Source organism: Mustela lutreola, chromosome 6 (assembly GCF_030435805.1).
Source record: "Mustela lutreola isolate mMusLut2 chromosome 6, mMusLut2.pri, whole genome shotgun sequence".
NCBI lineage: Eukaryota > Metazoa > Chordata > Mammalia > Carnivora > Mustelidae > Mustela > Mustela lutreola.
Window position 1 is genome coordinate 122,820,388 of NC_081295.1, and position 21,148 is coordinate 122,841,535.

Consider the following 21,148-nt stretch of genomic DNA (forward strand, 5'->3'; position numbering starts at 1 on the left):
TGGTCTTGCTTGCCTCCCGGTTTCCATGACAACTCCAAGGGAGCCCAAACTGGGGGCTTGAATACCAGGGTGAGAGGAGGAGAGACAGAGTGAGGGTACCTCAGAAACTGTCCCCCTCCCTCTTCTCGGTCCCTTTAAGCTCCCCCCCCCCCCCCCGCTCTCCCTCCGCCCCCCGCCGCTGTCTTCATCTCTCCATCTCTGTGCCGCTGCCGGCTGCGCAATCTGCACACCGAGACTCCGACGCCAGCCAGGGACCCCACTCCCGCTACAGGGACCCTGTCCCAGTGAGACCACAGGCCATGTCATCGGAAAAGTCAGGTAAAAAACAACAAAACCTGCCCTTTCCACCATCTCCAGACTCTTCCCCCCCACCATCCTTGGCCCCAACCCTCTACCTCCCTTACCCCTGGGGGGGGGTATTCTGTTTCATTCCCCTTCTGTCCAGCTCTCAACCACCATCCCCCTTCTCCTTCTATATCCCTCCCTTCTCTTCCTTTCCTCCCTCCAATCTCAGCCTTGTCCCCTTGCCAACATGGAAAGGGGACAGGTTGAAAGGGTGAGGGAAGTAGAAGAGTGGCCTAGCATCAGCTAGGTACTGCAGGGACAGCAGTATTGGGAGTGACAGATGGACAGATGACACTGGCTTGCATGGGGACATGCAGTGGAGATATATAAAGATATGATCAGATAGAGGTTGTTAGGGGAGTAAAACCCAGAAGACCCTTCTTTATCTGCCCTAAAAGAGGTACTGGAATTCCCAGAGGCTAGGCCCCCTTCCCCAGGGCAAAAAGGCAGAGTGGAATATGTCGTCCTCCATGTGTTTATACAACTGTTGAATTAAGCACATGTTAACACTGTGTTGCATGTCTACACATGTGCACACACAGGACTAGCTCAGATGGGCAAGTCGGAGGCAGCCATAGCTTTGCTGGCAAGTGAAAGCTCTGGGCACATTACTGAAGACAGAGAAGAGTGGAGGAGAGTTGCGACCTCAAAATCAGATTGAAAAAAGGAAGGGGGGAGGGTAGATGGCCTAGATCCAATCCCTTTCCTGCCCCAAGACCAAGAGATGCCTTCTCACCCATCTCCTCTGTCTCTCCCATTATCTTTCTCCATCCCTGGCCCTCTGTGTCTCCCCCTTATCCCCTTCCTTATCTCTTCTTTGCCTGTCTTGCCTCTGTCCCATACCCTCTCCTCCGATCACCACCCCCAGGCCTCTCAGACTCAGTCCCTCACACCTCTCCACCACCCTATAATGCCCCCCAGCCCCCAGCCGAACCCCCCGCCCCACCCCCACAGGCAGCCCCCTCCTCTCACCACCACCACCACCACCACTACCACCAGTCCGGGACTGCCACCCTCCCGCGCTTAGGGGCAGGCGGCCTGGCTTCTTCCGCGGCCACTGGTCAGCGCGGTCCCTCATCTTCCGCCACTCTGCCGCGGCCACCACACCACGCCCCGCCCGGCCCGGCCGCTGGGGCGCCCCCACCCGGCTGCGCTACCTTGCCCCGCATGCCACCCGACCCTTACCTGCAGGAGACTCGCTTCGAGGGCCCACTGCCCCCGCCGCCGCCAGCCGCCGCCGCTCCGCCCCCGCCGGCGCCCTCTCATACTGCCCAGGCTCCCGGCTTCGTGGTGCCCACGCACACGGGGGCGGTAGGCACGCTGCCACTGGGGGGCTACGTAGCCCCTGGCTACCCCTTACAGCTGCAGCCTTGCACTGCCTATGTGCCGGTCTACCCGGTGGGCACGGTGAGTACAGGGTGGACAGGGGCCCGGGAGGAAGGTGTGGGGACACATTGCGGGGGTAGGGGTGGGGGCTGGTGGGATAGAGAAACAGAGCCAGGGGACGGGGCAGGTTCCTAAGACAAGCCCTAGAGAGAGGAAGGACTGAGGAAAGCCTTGGGAATGTGTGTGTGTGGTGTATGTGGGTTGCAGGTGGGGGCGGGGGGTGGGTGTCTGGCAGTCAGTTGGGGTCAGAGATCAGGGTCTGGGAAGGGGAACGGAGCACAGAAGTTCAGAGGAGGTTCGAAAGAGTGAAAGGAGAGAGGGGGAGAAGAAATGGAATCCCAGGACCAAGGAGGAGAAGGGAAAAGAAACCTGGAACTGACTGATTAAGGAAGGCCAGGCAGATATTTGGGGAGAAGAAACAAGGTCTGGAGTGAGCCAAGACAGCACTGGTATGGCCATTCCTTATGGGGAGGGAATGTGGAGACCACTAAGAACATAGGGCAATCACAGCAATGACGAAAAAATGAGTCTACAAGGAATTTATGGGTGTCATGGAAGGGTAGTGGATGATAAGTTCTTTTGAGAATCAACATCCAAGAATGGTGCTTTAAAAACCACTCTGCCAGACGCAGAATGTTGGTGGGCTGGGAGAGGATGGGAATGACGTCCTGTCCTCTCCCTGCAACCTTCCTTCCACAGCCCTATGCAGGCGGGACCCCGGGGGGAACAGGAGTAACCTCCACGCTCCCCCCGCCGCCCCAGGGCCCAGGGTTGGCCCTGCTGGAGCCGAGGCGCCCGCCGCACGACTACATGCCCATCGCGGTGCTGACCACCATCTGCTGCTTCTGGCCTACGGGCATCATCGCCATCTTCAAGGCAGTGCAGGTGGAAGGGGAGTCGAGGGCGGCATCTGGGAAAGACGGCCTCACTCGGGTTTTCCTATTCTAACGGAGTGCGGGATGTTCAGGGGAGCATCTCAGAAGGAACAGCGGCTCTGATCCTCTTCCTTCCGCCCTTCCCCCGCAGGTACGCACGGCCTTGGCCCGCGGAGACATGGTGTCTGCCGAGATCGCTTCACGCGAGGCCCGGAACTTCTCCTTCATCTCCCTGGCGGTGGGCATTGCAGCCATGGTGCTCTGTACTATCCTCACCGTAGTCATCATCATCGCCGCGCAGCACCACGAGAACTACTGGGATCCGTAAGGGCTCACCCGGCCCGGCCCCACCCCGCGCCCCTCAACTTCCCGAGCGCGTTCTGCAGCCACGCCGCGGATCCAGTGGGTGCCCCGCACACCTGCCTCTGGGGCCACCAAATTTCGATACAACCTAAACTCGGCCTCCACGGAACTTCTCGCCTTGAGGGCACGCTCCGAATCCAGTTCCTCAGGAACCCCGGAAAAAAGCCCACCCCCAGAAATGCCACTTCCCGGGATCCCCGCCAGATGCCCGGCCCTCAGTCACTCCAGTCCCCCGCCTCTAAATGCAGCGCCCCCAGCCGAGCTCCCTCGGTCTCCGCTCCCCAGCCGGAGACAGGTCCCCAAAGCCCCGCCTCCTCTATAGGCTCCGCCCCGGATCTGACAAAATCCCGCCTCCAGGTCGGCAGGCTCCGCCTTCTTTTCCGTCCCCGCGGGGTGATTCAGTCCAGTGATTGGGTTGTGGCGCTAGGTCTCCCGGACAGACTGACAGACTCTTCCCCTTCTCCCCGCGCAGGGGGCCTAGCCCGGGGTAGCCACGCCCTCAGGCTCTCTCATCTTTTCGTAGTACAGTTTTGTCTCCTCCACCCCGGTCTCTTGCTATTTTCTTGCTAATCCCAGCACCTCTACTTTTGGTATTTTTGGAATGAGATTTGGGAGGTTCCCAGTTTAGGACCTTTCACCCCGGGAAAGTCCCCGTTCTCTGTAAATATTCCCTTCCACCTATCCCAACCAGTGGGCAGCTGGGCAGAAGGTAACCCAGGGTACGTACTTCGTACTTCCCAACGTCCGGAGGAGCCAGTCTGCTCCCCGCTCCCCTTGGCAGTCCCCACGTTGTTCTGATTTGTGTGTGAGTGTGTGTGTGAATTTCTGAAAGAATATTAAAGAGACTAAGTGGATTTATCACCCACACTTCCGAAGACTGCAGCCTTGCAAAGGCCCTCCTCTTTTGTTCGCCCCTTTTACATCCCCTTAGCTTCCCTTCCAAGGGAAAGAAAGATAAAAGAAAACTGACAGAGACAAAAGTGGACAATGTTCAGAGTGGACAATGTCCACAAACATTCAGATCAGAGCAGAGCCCCAGAGAGGTCACTAGGCTCTCAAAGACACCAGAAAGGCACAAATGTGGGGGCTGGGGGCAGGGGGACATCTCCTTAGGAATCCCACCAGGGTGATCTGGTATGAGGTCCATTCTTGGTGGGGATTTCTTTCCCTAGCATATATTTTCCACTTCCTACTAGACTGGGCTTAGGGCTTTGAAGAGAGAGGATTTACAAGTAGACCCAACTATCTATCCCCACAACTCCAGGAAATCAGGAGAACAAGACAGACTATTCTGAAGAAGTTGGTCAGGGATTGGTTGACAGGGAAAACATGCCAAATGCCTACAGCTGTTCCTGCCTTCTGGCCAGAGGGTGGCAAACAGCCTGGATTGGAGCCCTGCATGGTTTGTTTTACCTGTATAGGCGAAGGGAGCAGAGTGCTATGGGAGGAGGTTATCCAATATTACTGACTGTGTGACTTAAAAGCAACAGAAATTTATTTCTCACAGTTCTGGAGGCTGCAAGTCTGAGCATAGCATAGTTGGGTGAGGGCCCTCTTCTGAGTTACAGACTTGTCATTGTATCCTTACTTGTTGGAAGGGGCAAGAGAGCGCTATAGGGTTTCTTTTTTTTTTTTTTTTTTTTAAAGATTTTATTTATTTATTTGACAGAGAGAAATCACAGTAGACAGAGAGGCAGGCAGAGAGAGAGGAAGCAGGCTCCCTGCTGAGCAGAGAGCCCGATGCAGGACTCGATCCTAGGACCCTGAGATCATGACCTGAGCCGAAGGCAGCGGCTTAACCACTGAGCCACCCAGGCGCCCTAGGGTTTCTTTTATAAGAACACTAATCCTGTTCATGAAAGCGCCACCCTCTTGATCCAAGCACCTCCCAAAGACCCCACCTCCTAATACCATCAACTTGTGCAGTATGATTTCAACATGCAAGTTTTGGAGGGACCACAAACATTCAGATCAGAGCAGAGCCCCAGGGAGGAGGTCACTAGGCTCTCAAAGTCCAGCTGGACCTAGTTGCCCTCTCCCACCCTGAGGTCAACCAGGAGGCCTCTGGTGGGGGTGGGGCAGTGCATAAACAGTGGACTTGATATCTTCAGCTGTACACCTGCGGCCCAGAGTTCTATGCTGAATTCATGCATTCATACAACGTGCGTCTGCAGGATGCCACAAGATATCTGCTAAAACAACGGATGTGAACACTGACCTCACGGGGTTTATGATCTAGAAGGAAAGCCATGTGTTGAGACAGGAGACACGGAGGAGGATGGGATGGAGTATGGAAGTCATGGGCTCTCCTTTGGACTTTTCAGATTTTATGTTTTGCTCACCAAACAGCTTGAAAAAAGAATTCTTTGCACATTGTTTCCACTTCCTCACCACCTACTCACTACCCCCCTTAAATAAGTATTGTCAGGGATGTGTCTCTGTCTCTCATACCCACTATTTCTTCACCCTTTTTAAAAAAATTTTAAAGCTTTAAAATGTGCTCTCATTCCCTACTCTACTCAAACCGCTCTCTCATATGTACCCAATGACCAGAAGTTATCAGGAACCCAAATCAGCAGTATTTGCCTAGTATATGCACACTGCCTCTCTGAACTCTCCTATGTCTGTCCCTTGACCCTAGATTCTCCACTCCCCTGATTTAGGGACCTGTAATCCTCCCACCAACTTCCACATATATTTCTAATCATCCCTTCACCTCTCCTTTTTTTCTCCTCCCTTCCCCTAAATGTCCATCTCCAGATTTTTTCTTTTTCTGAAATCTTCCCCTGAAAATCCCATCTGCTCCAAATTCAGATATCATTTCTAACTAAATGTTTCTCTGCTATAGACAGAACAATTGTATTCTCCCCCCAAATTCATATGTTGAAATCTAATCCTTATATGATGGTGGGGACTTTGAGAGGTGATTAGGTCATGAGGACAGACCCTCACAAATGGGATTAGTGTCCTTATAAAAGAGACCCCGGAGAGTTCTCTTCCCCCTTCTACCACATAGGGACACAGTGAGAAGACAACCTTATTTGTACCAGAGGGGGCTCTCATCTTTTTCTTTTTCTTTTCTTTTTTTTTAATTTATTTGACAGAGATCACAAGTAGGCAGAGAGGCAGGCAGAGGGAGAGGAAGGAAAGTAGGCTCCCTGCTGAGCAGAGAGCCCGTTGCGGGGCTCCATCCCAGGACCCTGGGATCATGACCTGAGCCGAAAGCAGAGGCTTTAACCCACTGAGCCACCCAGGTGCCCGAGGGGGCTCTCATCTTATACCAAATCTGCCAGCACCTGGATCTTGGACTTCCCATTCTCCAGAACTGTGAGAAATTTCTATTTATAAGTCACGCAGTTTATGGTATTTTGTTACAGTCGTCTGTGTTGACTGAGACATTCTCCAACCTATATTCATGCAGGCACTCTTTCAGTGCCAGGGCAATACGGCCACAGGGACCATGCTGCTTGCTGATCCTCTAAATTCAAATTGTTTCAAACAAAATGATGAAACGCCACGGAAAACCTGTTTTCCTGTTTCCTGTTAACGGCACCATTTCCCTATCCCCTTATCTGAAAACTTGATGCTTCCTCCGTCTCCCTCCCGCCTTTACTTTCGGTGGGCTGTGAACCCAAATCAATTCCATCATCGTAATATCTTTTGAATCTGTAACTTTTCCTCAGCCCTTGTTGGAAAAAATGACCTCATCTAGGATTGCTGCAACAGCGCCTCTAAAAAAATCTCCCTATTTCTTACCTCTCGTAGCTCCCAGTCTCCTTCAACAGTGCTATCCCTAAACACATTTCTTTTATAATTCCGCTGCTCAAAAGCCCTTCAAGATTCCCTATTGCTTACTCAATTATTTATAAAACTGTAATCTGGCCTTCAACCACTTCCATAATTTAAAAACATCCAGCCTTCTCCCTTCAACCTAATCTCTAACCAAACTGAATTACTCATCATTCCCACCCCCAGGTCCTTGCCCAGCTGTTCTCAAATCTTGGACCTCTTTCTCTAAACTCTGTCTCTTACAAACCAAACTGTTGGCTGCTTGTCATGTGTTTCAGACCATATCTGAGCTGGTGCTCATGATGTTCTCCTCCTTCACGTCTGCATCTCCATTTGGCCAAATTTTACCTATCCTTCAGGGCTCAGATCAATTCACCCCCTGACTCAAGCCAGAAGGGATTTCTCTCCTATGGGTTGGACTGAAGCAGGGGTTTCTAAACAGAGCTCCAGACATTCCCTGGAGCACTGATTCTTACCCCCGGCTCTACATTAGAGTCATCTGGGAGCATTTAAAAATCCCAAAGCCCAGGACACATCCCGAACCAATTAAATCACAGTCTCTCAGGCATTAGTATTTTTTTAGCCATCCCCAGGTAATTCCAAAAGACAGTTAAGGTTGGGAATTACAGGCTTAGAGGCAGTTGAGGGACCACAAAGGGAGAAGGGGGAAGCCCAAAAGGTATGGCTTCAACTAGAGCAACTTTCTTTAATAGAAAGGTATGCAGGTCTAACACCCATACATTGTTTACTTTATCTGCATTTTCCCATCTCTTCCCACCTGAGATCTTGATGTACATGTTTTACTTTGAGAGCTGCTTGAAGGCAGGAGCCAAATTTGGCTTATCTCTGGTTTTTAGTTCCTCCTCAGGTAAAACATCTTGTACCCATCTTTGAACTCAATTGAATGGAAAAGAATTAGGCAGAGGAAGAAATGAATCACAATGGCTTCTTCCAAATCATTTCCCCCAGCCTCCTGGAGTGAAGTGAAGGTATATTCCTTTGATTGTGGAGTGAAGTGAAGGCATATTCCAATTTGATTCTCCACCCACTTTACCTCAGTTCCCTCCCTGCATGGTGCCCTTGGCTCTTGCACCACGATGGACAGAGATTCCATCCTCTGGGAGAGGCTCTGGCCCCTTCTAACATCTACTTGGGAGATTTAATTCCCCCATGATTTGATTCTGGGTCATCATTCCCCCTCATTCATTGAAAATTTAGTGCCTAGGTTATTGCCTTCCTCTCTATTCATTATTTTTGGTGGCTTTGATATCCCTGTAGATCACCAACTAGCATACTGGTCAGTTCCTGGCCTTCCTCACTTCCACTGAGGTTTTCCCCCACTCCCCACTGTCATACCTTCAACTTGGTTACCATCAATAACTGCCACCTCTCCCAAATCTGTTCAGTCTTTGCATGTTACCTTTCCGGGCTAGATCCTCCGCAGCTCCTCCATTCAACACCCTATTCCAAAAATTCCTCAATCCCACCCAGATCTTCCATCCATCAACTCTCTCACTCCTCACTGATATTTGATCCCCTCAATTCTTCATTCCCCTCAGTACACAGTGTAGATCCCAAGGTTCAAAACTATCATTACGTCTCAGCCCTTGTCCTTATATTCTTGGCCTCTCTCCTTCAGACACATTTGAGTCCCGTTTCAATCCAACTCTGTCTGTTCCACACCTGCACCCAACAGCTAAATATGTCTGAGGCAAAACACACAGTCATATTGTCTGGTCTCACTTCCTTTCAGCCCTCAGTATGGCCTGCTCACGTTATCCCAGGCAGTTCACATTCCCCAAATCTGAGACCACAGTTTCACAAAATGATGACCTTTCTTCCTATTCAGTGACAAAATAGAAATTTTCAGGAGAGCTTCCTCCTGGTTTCACTCCCAAATCTACTAGGCCACCTGCGTCTCAGCTGTATTTATTGTCTTCTCCTTGTTACTGCAAGAGAAGCTGACCTGCCCCCAGACTCCATCTCATCTGTGTAATGGGATCCTGTCCCTTCTTACCTCTCAGAAACAGAACTTTTGAAATTAACTCCTCTCTCTCCTGCACAGTTTTCCCCCTTTAATGAGACATCCCCACCATTATACAAAGATGTATGAAAATATAGTTCCTCTTTGAGAAGAGAAAAAAAAAAAAAACCCTTATTTTCTATTCACCTGTGCAGTGAAAGCACAACATTCAGAAGAGTGGATACTGGGGCCCCTGGGTGGCTCAGTTGTTAAGCGTCTGCCTTCAGCTCAGGTCATGATCCCAGGGAGCTGAGGTCCAGCCCCACTTTGGGCTCCCCGCTCGGCAGGAGGCCTGCTTTTCCCTCTCCCTCTGCTGTTTCCCTGCTTGTGTTCCCTCTCTCAATGTGTCTCTCTCTGTCAAATAAATAAATAAAATCTTTAAAAAAAAAAAAAAAAGAATGGATACCCCTTGGCAGGAAAGGAATTCCAATCCGAGGGGAATATACACAGGAAACTTTAACAATAACAGGAAATTTTTTTTCTTTTCTTTTAAGATTTTATTTATTTATTTGACAGGCAGAGAACACAAGTAGGCAGAGAAGTAGGCAGGGTAGGGGGCGGGGAGGGCTGCTGAGCAGAGAGCCCGATGTGGGGCTTGATCCCAGGACCCTGGGATCATGACCCAAGCTGAAGGCAGAGGCTTTAACCCACTGAGCCACCCAGGCACCCCTCTTTTCTTTTCTTTCTTTTTTTTTTTAGATTTATTTATTTATTTTAGACAGAGAATCTCCAGCAGACTTCTGCTGAGCAAAAAGCATGACACACGGCTTGCTCCTAGGACCCTGAAATCATGACCTGAGCAGAAATCAAGAGTCACATGCTTAACTGAGTCAGCCACTCAGGCACCCCAGGATGACTTTATTTCTTAAGCTGCATGATGTTCCTTAAATTACTTTGTAATATATATGCACCAAGATTGAGAAACTTGAGCTAGACCATCTACAACTTTTGACACAGTTGAATGCTCCTTCCTCCTTGAAATGCTTTCTTCACTTAAATACTCTTTCTGGATCCAACTAAATAAAGTATTATATTCCCTAGTTCCTTATTTGCTGCTCCTTCTGTCTTCTTTGACAGCTCCTACTTCTCTTCCAGACTTCCACATATTAGATGGCCTACGGACTCTTCCCTTGATCCTCTCCCTAACCCAAGCTCCTATGCTACCATTGTCCCCTGACTAGCCCCTTAAATGGATTTTCTCCTTCCATTTGTGACTGATACAGTCCTTCCTCCATGCAGAAATCAGAATGATCTTTTAAATTACCAGATGATATCGCTCATCTTGCTCAAACTTTCTGATGGCTACCATGTATACACTTAGAACAAAATCTAAAATACTTACATTGACCTATGAAGCCTACCTGACCATGTTCTTCCCTACCTCTTTGACTTCATCTCCTCCCACCTTTTCCCTTGCTCCACCCACTCTGGCCTCCTTGCTGTTTTCTTAGATGCTATAAATTTAACATAAAAGTCCTATTCCCTCCTACCTCAGGGCCTTTGCACTCCTGTTTTTCTCTTCCTGGACACTCTTCCTCCAATTGTCTGCACGCCTGTTCCTTTACATCATTTGTGTCTTTGCACAAATATCACCACCACAAGGAGGCTTTCCCCTCATCACTTGATTAAAAACAGCACGGTGCCCGATATTGTGGTCATAATGTATGGTCATGACTCAGTAAAGAGCAGCTCTCATCATTAAATGTTTCACTGTGGAAAAGCCTGCCTTTCACAGCTTCATCCTGCCTCAAAACACTGCTCATAAAGGATATGCAAGCAAAATGCTTTGGGAGCAAAGAGGAGGGAGGAACAATTTTGATATAAATCCCAGAACAACTAAAACCACAGAAACCACCAAAGCTATACAGAAGGGGAAATTTATTTAGCCTTTGGAAAGCTAGAGTTTTTGTCTCTCATGCTGATGATAAATGGCAGAGAGTAAGTGCAGCATATGGTTCCATGTGGTGAGTATGGAATGCAGGGGAATGTGCGGGTATAAAAAATTCCAACCAGCTTGATGCCTGGTGACAGGACAGCCTGCATGGAGTATTGAAATAGTCTGGGAAAGCTGAGATTGACAACCCAGAGATGAATATTACTGAATGCAAAGTGGCTTTCACTTCCGTATCCCTCCTGCATTGTATTGCTTCCCTCACCTGCAATAAATCCTTTCAATCTTTGCAGATCAAAACTATGGCCATCCTCCAAAGCTCAAACCTCTGGACTCCTTTTCAGATCACACCCCAGTTGGGAATAACTTCCCCAACACTTATCACTTTCACCTTTGCATCTGGAGCTTTTGTTAACTATGACACCTTACTCTTTATTAGACTGCTGGTGGGGATCTCTGTATATATCTCCATTTTTCTTATTTATTTATTATTATTTTAATTAACATATAATGTATTATTGGTTTCAAAGGTACAGGTCTGTGATTCATCAGCCTTATATAATACCAAGTGGTCATTACAGCACATGCCCTCCTTAACTTCCATCACCCTGTTACCCCCTCCTTCCACCCCCTCCCCTTCAGCAACCCTCAGTTGGTTTCCCATGATTAAGAGTCTTTTATGGTTTATTTCCCTCTCTGGATTCATCTTGTTTTATTTTTTTCCTCTCTCTCCGGATGATCCTCTATTTTCTTTCTTAAATTCCACATATCAGTGAGATCATATAATTGTCTCTCTCTGATTGACTTATTTTGCTTAACATAATACCCTCTAGTTCCATCCACATCATTGCAAATGGCAAGATTTCAATTTTTGATGGCTGCATAATATTCCTGTGTGTGTGTGTGTGTGTGTGTGTGTGTGTGTACGACATCGTCCTTATCCATTCATCCGTTGATGGACTTCTGAGCTCTTTCTATAGTTTGGCTATTGTGGGCATTGCTGCTATGAACACTGGGGTGCAGGTGCCCCTTCGGATCATTACATTTGTGTGTTTTTTAAAAAATTTTTTGAAAGATTTTATTTGAGAGAAAGAGGCAGGGATACTGACAGAGCATGAGCAGGGAGAAGAGGGAGATGGAAACTCCCCGCTGAATGGGGAGCCAGATATGGGGCTCAATCCCAGAACCCCAGGACCATGACCTGAACTGAAGGCACTCACTTAATTGACTGAGCCAGCCAGGCACCTCTTCATTTGTGTCTTGTAAATATCCAGTAGTGCAATTGCTGGGTCATAGGGTAGCTCTGTTTTCAACTTTTTGTATCTCCATGTTTCACTGATAAATTCTGAGTACTCAATAAAGATTAGTGAATGAATAAGAATCTTACTTTACCCATTTAAAGGACAGGTGTCACATGCTTTGTGTGTGTAGAGACAAGAAGTAACAACCACCAGCTCACAAATTATCTTGCACCAGGTCCTAAACCTCTTCTCAATTTGTGCCATCAGGTTAGATCTTTGATAAAGGCAAAACAATGCCCCCATAGAGCAGACACAGACCCATAACAAACTGATGGTTGCCAGAGGGGAGGGGGCCAGGAGATGGGCAAAGCTTATGAAGGACAGCAGGGCATACAAGCATCCGGTTATGGAATGAATAAGTCACAGGGATAAAAGGTACACTGTAGGAGATATGGTCAGTCTTATTTTAATAGTTGTATGAGAGACAGATGGTCTCTACACTTGTGGTGAGCATGGCATAGCATTTAGACCTGTCCAACCATTACATCATATGCCTGAAACTAATGTAACATTGTGTGTCAACTATACTTCAATTAAAAAACCCACACACAAAATGCCCTTTTAGGATAGGGCAAGGAGAGTAGCAGAATATGGCCAGATCCTCTGAGCCATCTTGGAAGGAGGTGACTCAGAAAGAAGGACGGATGGATGGAAATGACTCCAGGTGAGATTTTAAAACATTTATAGGCAAATCCTTAGAAACTTGTCAAATATGGGGATTTGCCTCAGAATGATCAACAGCATTAAATGCCTCCTACAATGACTTGGATGAAGGGAGAATTGTTCCTGCATAGGGTTTATTGTCCATTTTCACATAGGGTTTATTGTCCATAATCACATAGCAGAGGCAGTGACACCCACCCCCAAGTCCTTCCATTATCCCAGATGTCTCTTTGACTTTGACTTTCTTAACACAGAGTCTTCCTTAATCACATTCCCTTTCCAGAGGTTCCTGTGTGTTGCTCCCCACCCCTCATCCCTCTCACCTGAGGCAGGGGAAATGTCTTAAACAGGCACAGGGTTAAGTCCTGTCCCAAAGCATCCATAGAATTAGGTGTTGGAGAGGCTTTGTCCTTGCAACACCAAAAGAAGAGAGAGAACAGAGGTCACTAGTATTAGGAGGTTGGGATTGAATCTAGTCACTTGGATAAGAAGGTTCCCTAACTCTAACCCTAACCCTAATCTCCTTCCCTCAAGGCTGCTCTTCTTCCACTTCATTCTCAAATCTTTAGGGGAAAGAGAAAGGAAACATTGCTCCTTCCTCACTCCCCCATCCAAGGTTCTACCCTAACAGGTAAGCAAATTTTCACTTGTCATCCTCTTTTTATGTCCTCCTCAGATCCCATGTTCTCTACTCAGGCCTGGGAATATAATCCTCCTAGCTTGCTTCCCTGCTTCTTCCTGATTCCTCGGTGACTATCCCTAAAGAGCTGAGCCCCAGCAGAATGAGGCTCAAGGGGCAGGGAACCAGAAGAGAGCAGGCAGTGAGTCAGTTAATATTTATGCAGCAACACTTTTGTTTTGCTTTGTTTGTTTTGTTTTTTAATTTTTAAATAAACATATAATGTATTATTAGCCCCAGGGGTACAGGTCTGTGAATCACCAGGTTTACACACTTCACAGCACTGATCATAGCACATACCCTCCCCAATGTCCATAACCCCAACCCCCTCTCTAGAACCCCCTCCTCCCAGCAATCCTCAGTTTGTTTTGTGAGATTAAGAGTCTCTTATGGTTTGTCTCCCTCCCGATCCCATCTTGTTTCATTTATTCTTTTCCTAACCCCCAATCTCCCCACGTTGCATCTCCACTTCCTCATAGCAGGGAGATCATACAATAGTTGTCTTTCACCGATTATTTCACTAAGCACAATACCCTCTAGTTCCATCCACATCGTCGCAAATGGCAGGATTCCATTTCTTTTGATGGCTGCATAGTATTCCATTGTATATATATATATACCACATCTTCTTTATCCATTCATCTGTTTATGGACATCTAGGTTCTTTCCATAGTTTGGCTATTGTGAACATTGTATGCAGCAACACTTTGTGGAAGAACCAATTCCCTGCCCTATTTCTGAGTCTCCATATCTTGGTCCCTTCCTGTTTCTCAATTTGAAACCTGGGGTAATCTAAAAATCTATGGATTTCTCCTCTGATGAGTCTGAGTCTCTTTCACAAAACCTAAAACCTAAACTCTGTGTTTTCATTGTGATGAAATTCAAATTTTATTTATTTAAAAAATAAAAACATTTTCATTTTGGGTGGTTTGGATTACTTTTTTTAGGAGTTTATGTGCTTATGTTTGTATGTGTTTTTATAGTCAGGTGACAAGTGATCACCTGAAGAGACACAGTCAACCACTTAATTCAGTGGTTTTCAGTACGGGGTCTATATAGAACTAAGATTCAATTCTTTTTTTTTTTTTTTTTTAAAGATTTTATTTATTTATTTGACAGAGAGAAATCACAAGTAGATGGAGAGGCAGGCAGAGAGAGAGAGAGAGAGAGAGAGAGGGAAGCAGGCTCCCTGCTGAGCAGAGAGCCCGATGCGGGGCTCGATCCCAGGTCCCTGAGATCATGACCTGAGCCGAAGGCAGCGGCTTAACCCACTGAGCCACCCAGGCGCCCCTAAGATTCAATTCTAACTCATTCTTTGAATAGTAGCAAAAATGTCCCACCCCCAAGGAATATCCCTTAATCCTTCATCCACTCTCATAGCATCTCAGGCTTCTTCATGCCACCGTAATTAGTATTTCCTTGACCAGACTCGAAGTTTCCTGAGAGCAGGGACTGTGTCAGTCTCATTCCTCTATGTATTCCCACTTCCTAGCATGCTGCCTGGAACAGAGCAGGTCCTCAATAAGTATTTGTTGAATGAATGAATGAGATGACACAAACGAAACTGAGAAAAGGCCTCTGCCCTGCAGAGTCTTTTGGAACTGAAGCATACACACAAAAAATAAGAGAACATTACAAAGCACAGAGTACAGTAACAGAGTTAACAGAGTACAGATTCTTCTCATTGAGAGAAGCTGAACTTTGAAGGGTCATCAGAGTGGTCCTCTCAGTTAAGGCACACCATACAAATTAGCAAACTTTGTCCAGGGATTAGGGTCCAATCAAAGATTTTGTGATTCATTCTAGATGTCCCGCCTTTTCAAAAAATCCTTGAAATGGAAAGGGGAAAGGGGAGGGAAAAAAGGTAGATTAATTTTCCGTAGGAGATCAGGGATTATAAGAATCACAGTATTTAGCCATAAGGGAAGAGATAGTAGTGTGGACTAAGGTTATTCTGACACAGAAACTAGAAATAAAACTTGAGGAAAAGTCTAGGTTAGTGACTTGAGTCTCAGTACAAAACAGGAAGAGGGCTATTTTGACATAATTCTGTTTGTACTGATGAAACCTCCTCCCCTTCCAGCTGTCCTGACATGGTCCTTGTAGTCTGGGGCACAATGGCAGGTAATTAGAGAGCCAACTGAAGAAGGAGCCAAAGTGATGTACTAAGAACATTATTCTCATTTCCTGAAGAGCTCAGCCTGTGCTGGGAGCTAGTCAAGCAAGGCTGAATCACAAAAGGGACCTACATCTTTTAGAGGAGTAGAAGGACCAGTTTTCCACTGACACACCTAGTGGGGCAGGTTTTACCAGTTATATATGTAAAATATAGTACAAACTGAAGGGGCACAGAGCAAAGGTGACAAGAATGGGATGAGTTTATTCTAGAATCATACTATTCAAAGTGTTGTCCGTGGATCAGCAGCACCACCATCCAAGAGCTTGTTAGAAATGCAGAATCAGCACAAATGAACTATTGGGACTTCATCAAGGTAAAAAGGTTGTGCACAGCAAAGGAAACTGTCAACAAAACTAAGAGGCAACCTACAGAATGGGAAAAGATATTTGCAAATGTCCTATCGGATAAAGGGCTAGTATCCAAAATCCATAAAGAACTTACCAAACTCTACAACCAGAAAACAATCAGTCAAGAAATGGGCAGAGGACATGACCAGACATTTCTCTAAAAGAGACAAACAAATGGCCCACAGACACATGAAAAAAATCCTCAACATCTCTTGGCATCAGGGAAGTACAAATCAAATGAGATGCCATATCACACCAGTCAGAATGGCTGAAGTTAATAACTCAGGTTAGCAAGCTTGTGGAGAAAGGGAAACCCTCTTACACTGTTGGTAGGAATGCAAACTAGTGCACTCACTCTGGAAAACAGTATGGAGATTCCTTAAAAAGTTTAAAACAGATCTACTCTAGAACCAGCAATTGCACTACTAAGTATTTATCTAAAGGACACAAACATAGTGATTCAAAGGGGCACTCGCACCCCAATGTTTATAGCAGCAATGTCTACAATAGCCAAACTATGGAAAGATCCCAGATGTGTACTGACAAATGAATGTATAAAGAAATTACACACACACACACACACACACAATGGAATACTACTCAGACATCAAAAGGAACAAAATCTTGTCATTTGCAACAACGTGGATGAAACTAGAGGGTATTGTGTTAAGCCAAATAAGTCAGTCAGAAAAAGACAATTATCATATGAATTCACTCATGTGGAATTTAAAAAAACAGAACAGACTAATATAGGGAAAGGGAAGGAAAACTAAAATAAGATGAAAACAGAGAGGGAGGCCATCATGAGAGACTCTTAACTGTAGGAAACAAACTGAGGAGGAGAGCTGGAGGAGAGGGAGTGGGAGGAGGGGGTAATTGGGTGATGGGCATTAAGGAGGGCAAGTGATGTAATGAGCACTGGGTATTATATGCAACTGATGGATCACTAAATTCTACCCTTGAAACTGGTAATACAGTAAATGTTGGCTAACTTGAACTTAAATAAAGAATTTTAAAAAGGTTTTGAGTAAAAGAGCATCTCTTGAGAAGTACAAAAGTTTGGAAAAATAGGGCAGACAAAACTCAAAGTCAAGAAGAGCTAAGGAAACATGATTAAATGGCATGTGGTATCCTGGGTGGGATCCTGGGACATAAAAAGGTCATTGGACAGAAAGTAAGAAATTTGAATAAAGTAGACTTTAGAGAAGGGAGGGAGGGAGGAAGGAAGGGAAGGAGGGAGGGAGGCAGGGAGGGAGGGAATGCAAAATTATAGACCCCACTCCAGACTTCCTAAATCAGAACCTGAGATTTAAATTTCCCCAGGTGATATGAATGCACATAAAAGTTTGAAAAGCACTAAGACTTCCTGAGGAAAAAGACTTGAGAGCCAATGATGAATATGAGGGAACAGGTAAGGAGAAGCTTCAGGGATCCCAGGAGCAGAGGCAGCTGGGGAGAAAGAGGCTTGAGGGTTTCTCTTGCAGCACCCGGGACTGAACCAGCGAAAGAGCAGGCTGGATGGCTCTGGCAGGGAGCCTGGAACACAGGGATAAGGAGTAGCACAGGTGGGCCTGTGGGTCTTCAGAAATAAAGACTGCTACCGCCTCTTTGTTTTCTTGACTGTTTCCTTTGCTCTGCAGAAGGTTTTGATTTTGATGAAGTCCCAAAAGTTCATTTTCGCTTTTGTTTCCTTTGCCTTTGGAGACATATCTTGAAAGAAGTTGCTGTGGCTGATATCGAAGAGATTACTGCCTATGTTCTCCTCTAGGATTCTGATGGATTCCTGTCTCACGTTGTACGGTGTAAGAGAATGGTAGAGTTTCATTCTTCAACATATAGCTGTCCAGTTTTCCCAGCACCATTTATTGAAGAGACTGTCTTTTTTCCACTGTATATTTTTTTCCTGTTTTGTCGAAGATTATTTGACCATAGAGTTGAGGGTCCATATCTGGGCTCTCTACTCCATTCCACTGGTCTATGCATCTGTTTTTATGCCAGTACCATGCTGTCTTGGTGATCACAGCTTTGTAGTAAAGCTTGAAATCAGGTAACATGATGCCCCCCCATTTTATTTTTGTTTTTCAACATTTCCTTAGTGATTCGGGGTCTCTTCTGATTCCATACAAATTTTTGGATTATTTGCTCCAGCTCTTTGAAGAATACCGGTGGAATTTTGATCGGAATAGCATTAAAAGTATAGATTGCTCTAGGCAGTATAGACATTTTAACAATGTTTATTCTTCCGATCCAAGAGCATGGAATGGTCTTCCATCTTTTTGTGTCTTCTTCAATTTCTTTCATGAAATGGGAGAAGATATTTGCAAATGACAGTACAGACAAAAGGTTGATATCCAGGATCTATAAAGAACTTCTCAAACTCAACACACACAAAACAGACAATCATATCAAAAAATGGGCAGAATATATGGACAGACACTTCTCCAGTGAAGACATACAAATGGCTATCAGACACATGAAAAAATGTTCATCATCACTAGCCATCAGGGAGATTCAAATTAAAACCACATTGAGATATCACCTTACACCAGTTAGAATGGCCAAAATTAGCAAGACAGGAAACAACCTGTGTTGGAGGGGATGTGGAGAAAGGGGAACCCTCTTCCACTGTTGGTGGGAATGCAAGTTGGTGCATCCTCTTTGGAGAACAGTGTGGAGATTCCTCGAGAAATTAAAAATAGAACTTCCCTATGACCCTGCCATTGTACTACTGGGTATTTACCCCAAAGATACAGATGTCCTGAAAAGAAGGGCCATCTGTACCCCAATGTTTATAGCAGCAATGGCCACGGTCGCCAAACTGTGGAAAGAACCAAGATGCCCTTCAACGGACGAATGGATAAGGAAGATGTGGTCCATATACACTATGGAGTATTATGCCTCCATCAGAAAGATGAATACCCAACTTTTGTAGCAACATGGACGGGACTGGAAGAGATTATGCTGAGTGAAATAAGTCAAACAGAGAGTCAATTATCATATGGTTTCACTTATTTGTGGAGCATAACAAATAGCATGGAGGACATGGGGAGATAGAGAGGAGAAGGGAGTTGGGGGAAGTTGGAAGGGGAGGTGAACCACGAGACACTATGGACTCTGAAAAACAATCTGAGGGTTTTGAAGGGGCGGGGCGGGGGGGCGGGTGGTCGGGGTACCAGGTGGTGGGTATTATAGAGGGCACGGATTGCATGGAGCACTGGGTGTGGTACAAAAACAATGAATACTGTTATGCTGAAAATAAATTTAAAAAAAAAGACTGCTACCGCTGTCATTCGCCACCAGCTCCGCCATCCGCTCACTCGCCCTCATGAACCCCAATCCCATTCATTCCAGGACTTCTCCAGACTTTTAGTCTCAATAACCTGGCCGGTCGGACCCCGCCTAGCTCGGTTTGATTCGGCCAGGATCGGTTACTAAGGCCTAGAGCTTCCCGGTTGCGGGGAGGAGGGGTGGCGACGCGGGGGAGGGGGGAGTGATGTCAAGTCCAGAAGGCGGGCCAACCAGCCCTCTCCATCCTCCGGATTGGCTGACAGGAATTTGATTAGATTCGCAGCCTGGCGGGCTACTGCGTTAGCTGTCATTGTCCCCAGATGCCCCTCGGCCGTCCTCTCTGCCTGGGGCAAGACTCTGAGGACTGTACTTAGGAAGCACTTAGCTTCGGAAGGAGAGGTGATTCGAATGGTCCATCTATTGCCACCAGGCTAGGAGTTTTGACTGCCCAGGTATTTTTTGACTCGATCCGGTTCCCGTAGTTGGGGCGGCTACCCGAGCCGCAGGGATTTGTGGAATTTATAGTTCTGGATTAGGTCTGGATTAGTTCGTGGGTGGGCGGAGAAGGCTCGAGCCCGACAGAGATTTTTGGAGGAAAAAAAAAAAAAAGACTGAGGACTGGGGACCTGGGTCCCAGAAGGACGGGAGAGGAAGAAGAGGGAATCTAAATAAGAATACGGCTATTAGCATTGTTTTGGTTTTCTTTTCAGGTGCTGATCTGAAACTGATCTTCCCTTTCGGCCAAACCTGTTCACCCCGGGTGGAAAGGACCAGGCAGCCAAATGGAGACGCCACCAGTCAATCCAATGGGAGAGAAGGACACCTCGCGACCCCAACAACAATGGGAAAAGAAACCCCAGGAAAACCTTGATTCAACTACTCAGATTAGCCAGCAGCCCCAAGACCCTCCTACTGAAATCCTTGAGCTGAGAGTGAGCCAAAATCCAGCCAGCCAAATTCTAAAGAAACCTCAAGGGACTGAAAAACTGGCAGCTGGACTTCAAGGAGACTCTGCTAAATCTTATGGATCAACCAGTGAGATACCAGAGCCCCTTCAAGCTCCCGATCTCTGGTACTGCCCCGATGGGAGTTTTGTTAAGAAGATCTTAATCCGTGGCCATGGCTTGGACAAACCCAAGCTAGGCTCCTGCTGCCGGGTACTGGCTTTTGGGTTTCCTTTTGGGTCAGGCCTGCCAGAGGGCTGGACAGAAATAACTGTGGGATTGGGCCCGTGGAGGGAGGGGACTTGGGGGGAACTCATAGAGAAATGCTTGGAGTCCATGTGTCAAGGTGAGGAGGCAGAGCTTCAGCTCTCTGAGCACTCTGAATCTCCTTTCAGGCTCACACTGGCCTCCTTCACTCAGGGCAGGGACTCCTGGGAGCTGGATGCCAGTGAGAAGGAAGCCCTGGCCAGGGAAGAACGTGCAAGGGGCACAGAATTATTTCGAGCTGGGAACCCTGAAGGGGCTGCCAGATGCTATGGACGGGCTCTTCGGCTGCTGCTGACTTTACCTCCACCTGGCCCTCCAGAACGAACTGTTCTTCATGCCAACCTGGCCGCCTGTCAGTTGTTGCTAGGGCAGCCCCAGCTGGCAGCCCAGAGCTGTGACCGAGCACTGGAGCGGGAGCCTTACCATTTAAAGGCCTTGTACCGAAGAGGGGTTGCCCAGGCTGCCCTTGGGAACCTTGAAAAAGCAACTGCTGACCTCAGGAAGGTGCTGGAGGTAGACCCAAAAAACCGGGCAGCCCAGGAAGAGCTGGGAAAGGTGATCATTCAGGGGAAAAAACAAGATGCAGGTCTGGCTCAGGGTCTGCGCAAGATGTTTGGCTGATTAAAAGTTAAATTTTAAAAGAGACAGGAACCTGTGAATTGTGGTTTATGCTGTGAGATTTTGAGGAGACCCAGATGGAGGGTTTCAGCCCATGTCCCATTCCCAGCTCTTGCCTTCCTAGGGAGGTAGCAGTGGTTTCAGTGCACCTCTTTCACTTCTTCACCAATAAAAAAAAAACCATATGATC

General features: G+C 47.0%; 2 protein-coding genes across 2 annotated transcripts; both read left to right on the plus strand.

The window, feature by feature from the left end:
• The first annotated feature begins 174 nt into the window (after positions 1-174).
• On the plus strand, positions 175-3,836 carry PRRT1 (proline rich transmembrane protein 1). The gene is made up of 4 exons (XM_059178822.1): positions 175-318; positions 1,214-1,752; positions 2,431-2,616; positions 2,758-3,836. The coding sequence occupies exons 1-4, from the start codon at positions 300-302 to the stop codon at positions 2,932-2,934; spliced, it is 921 nt and encodes a 306-aa protein (XP_059034805.1). The 5' UTR covers positions 175-299; the 3' UTR covers positions 2,935-3,836.
• Positions 3,837-19,399: 15,563 nt separating this feature from the next.
• On the plus strand, positions 19,400-21,143 carry FKBPL (FKBP prolyl isomerase like). Its single transcript, XM_059178854.1, has 2 exons — positions 19,400-19,581; positions 19,840-21,143. The coding sequence occupies exon 2, from the start codon at positions 19,912-19,914 to the stop codon at positions 20,959-20,961; it is 1,050 nt and encodes a 349-aa protein (XP_059034837.1). The 5' UTR covers positions 19,400-19,581; positions 19,840-19,911; the 3' UTR covers positions 20,962-21,143.
• Positions 21,144-21,148: the final 5 nt, after the last annotated feature.